This window comes from Marmota marmota, unplaced genomic scaffold (genome assembly GCF_001458135.2).
Source record: "Marmota marmota marmota unplaced genomic scaffold, marMar, whole genome shotgun sequence".
In the NCBI taxonomy this organism is placed as follows: domain Eukaryota; kingdom Metazoa; phylum Chordata; class Mammalia; order Rodentia; family Sciuridae; genus Marmota; species Marmota marmota.
Genome location: NW_025999991.1, coordinates 5,891,642 through 5,892,937, shown reverse-complemented (window position 1 = coordinate 5,892,937; position 1,296 = coordinate 5,891,642). Strand labels below are relative to the sequence as shown.

The following is a 1,296-nucleotide window of genomic DNA, read 5'->3' as shown; positions in this document are numbered from 1 at the left end:
GAGAGAGAGAGAGAGAGAGAGAGAGAGAGAGAGAGAGAGAGAGAGAGAGAGAGAGAGGAGAGGGTGAGGGAAGAATATCGCAATCATCTTGCATGGGGACTGAGGACAGAGAATATTTATTGAGAATAAACTTCTCTTGTTCTTAGAAAGAACACTGGAAGAGTTGTTCGGAGGCTGAGAGCTGTGAGGAGGCAGGCATCTTTGCGTTTTGCTTCTTGGCTGGGTATCGGAATGACCTGTCTGGTTTAATGAAAGAGGGGACGGGGTGAAAGTGTCAAAAGGCATATAAGTTAGCAGAAATTTACAGGCGAAGAGCGGACGCGGGGTTCAGAAACAAGGGCTGGAAAATCAGCAAAGCCTGGGATTCCTGTTGGTGGAATCCTCAGCTCTTTGCAGGAGAAGAATCCAGGAGGTGGACCCAAGGGGGACTCATCAGTAGCCCTGGGATCCTTGGCAGTGGGTCTTGGCTTTAGTCTCCCCCGCACCTGTCTTTCTCCTCTCTCCTTTTTATCTCCTCTTAATCCCATTCACCCTAAGGAGATTCTCCGGGGGTTTGTTCTTTGGGTAGAAAATTGAATTATTATTATTTTTTAAAAGGAGCTGCCACAAGACACCTTCTTACGGAAAAATAGAGGGTTAAAGGAAAGGCAGGGAAAGGAGGTTTTTTCTTTTTTTGGTTTGACTTTCAAGAAAATGCCGCTGAAATGAAGACGGTAAATCAGTTTCTTTTTCTCTATCCGCTTCTTAAACCCCCTCTTCCTTTAGCTGAGTGGGCAGGGGGCGGCGCTGACGCCCTCTCCAGGGTCTCGGACTCTGTCTTAGCAATGAGGTTCTGCAGCATCCCGGGTCCTTGACCTCACGCACCCCTGCGCGAGCCACGCAGGAGCCTTCACCGACGCGCAGCACCGCGCGCTCGGGCTTTCTCCGAACCTGTTGGGCCAAGTCGGGGATGGGGGTAGTTGTGCCCAGACCAGGGGGACGGCCTTCCGGAAGGGAGCCCAAGAGCCGCTGGCACCTGCTCCCCTCCGCCCCTCCCCCTAGCTTTGCCTCCCTACCTAAGGGTTTGGGTTCTTTGCCCTGACAGGTCCGCTGGCACCCTCCTTCTGAGAACTCCCTTGGCCTTGACCGGGAAAGCAGGGAACCGAGGCCAGAGAAGGCTACTTCTGTCCCGGAGCGATCCTGCGCGCTTCCTGGCGCTCTTCCAGCCCACGCCTGCCTCTGCCTTGCGCGCCGCCCCCCAGCCCAGATGCCGGCGCCCGGTCGGGGCCCCCGCGGGCCGCGGCTGACCATGCCCGG

General features: G+C 55.2%; 1 protein-coding gene across 1 annotated transcript in view; it reads left to right on the top strand.

Annotated features, from left to right (window-relative positions):
• Window positions 1-299: 299 nt before the first annotated feature.
• Cbln2 (cerebellin 2 precursor) overlaps window positions 300-1,296 on the top strand; it is a 7,779-nt gene continuing 6,782 nt past the window's right edge. The window contains 2 exon segments of the mRNA XM_015499560.2: window positions 300-713; window positions 1,085-1,296. The exon segment at window positions 1,085-1,296 is cut by the window's right edge and continues 19 nt beyond it. Coding sequence (XP_015355046.2) covers window positions 705-713; window positions 1,085-1,296 — 221 coding nt within the window. The 5' untranslated portion in view covers window positions 300-704.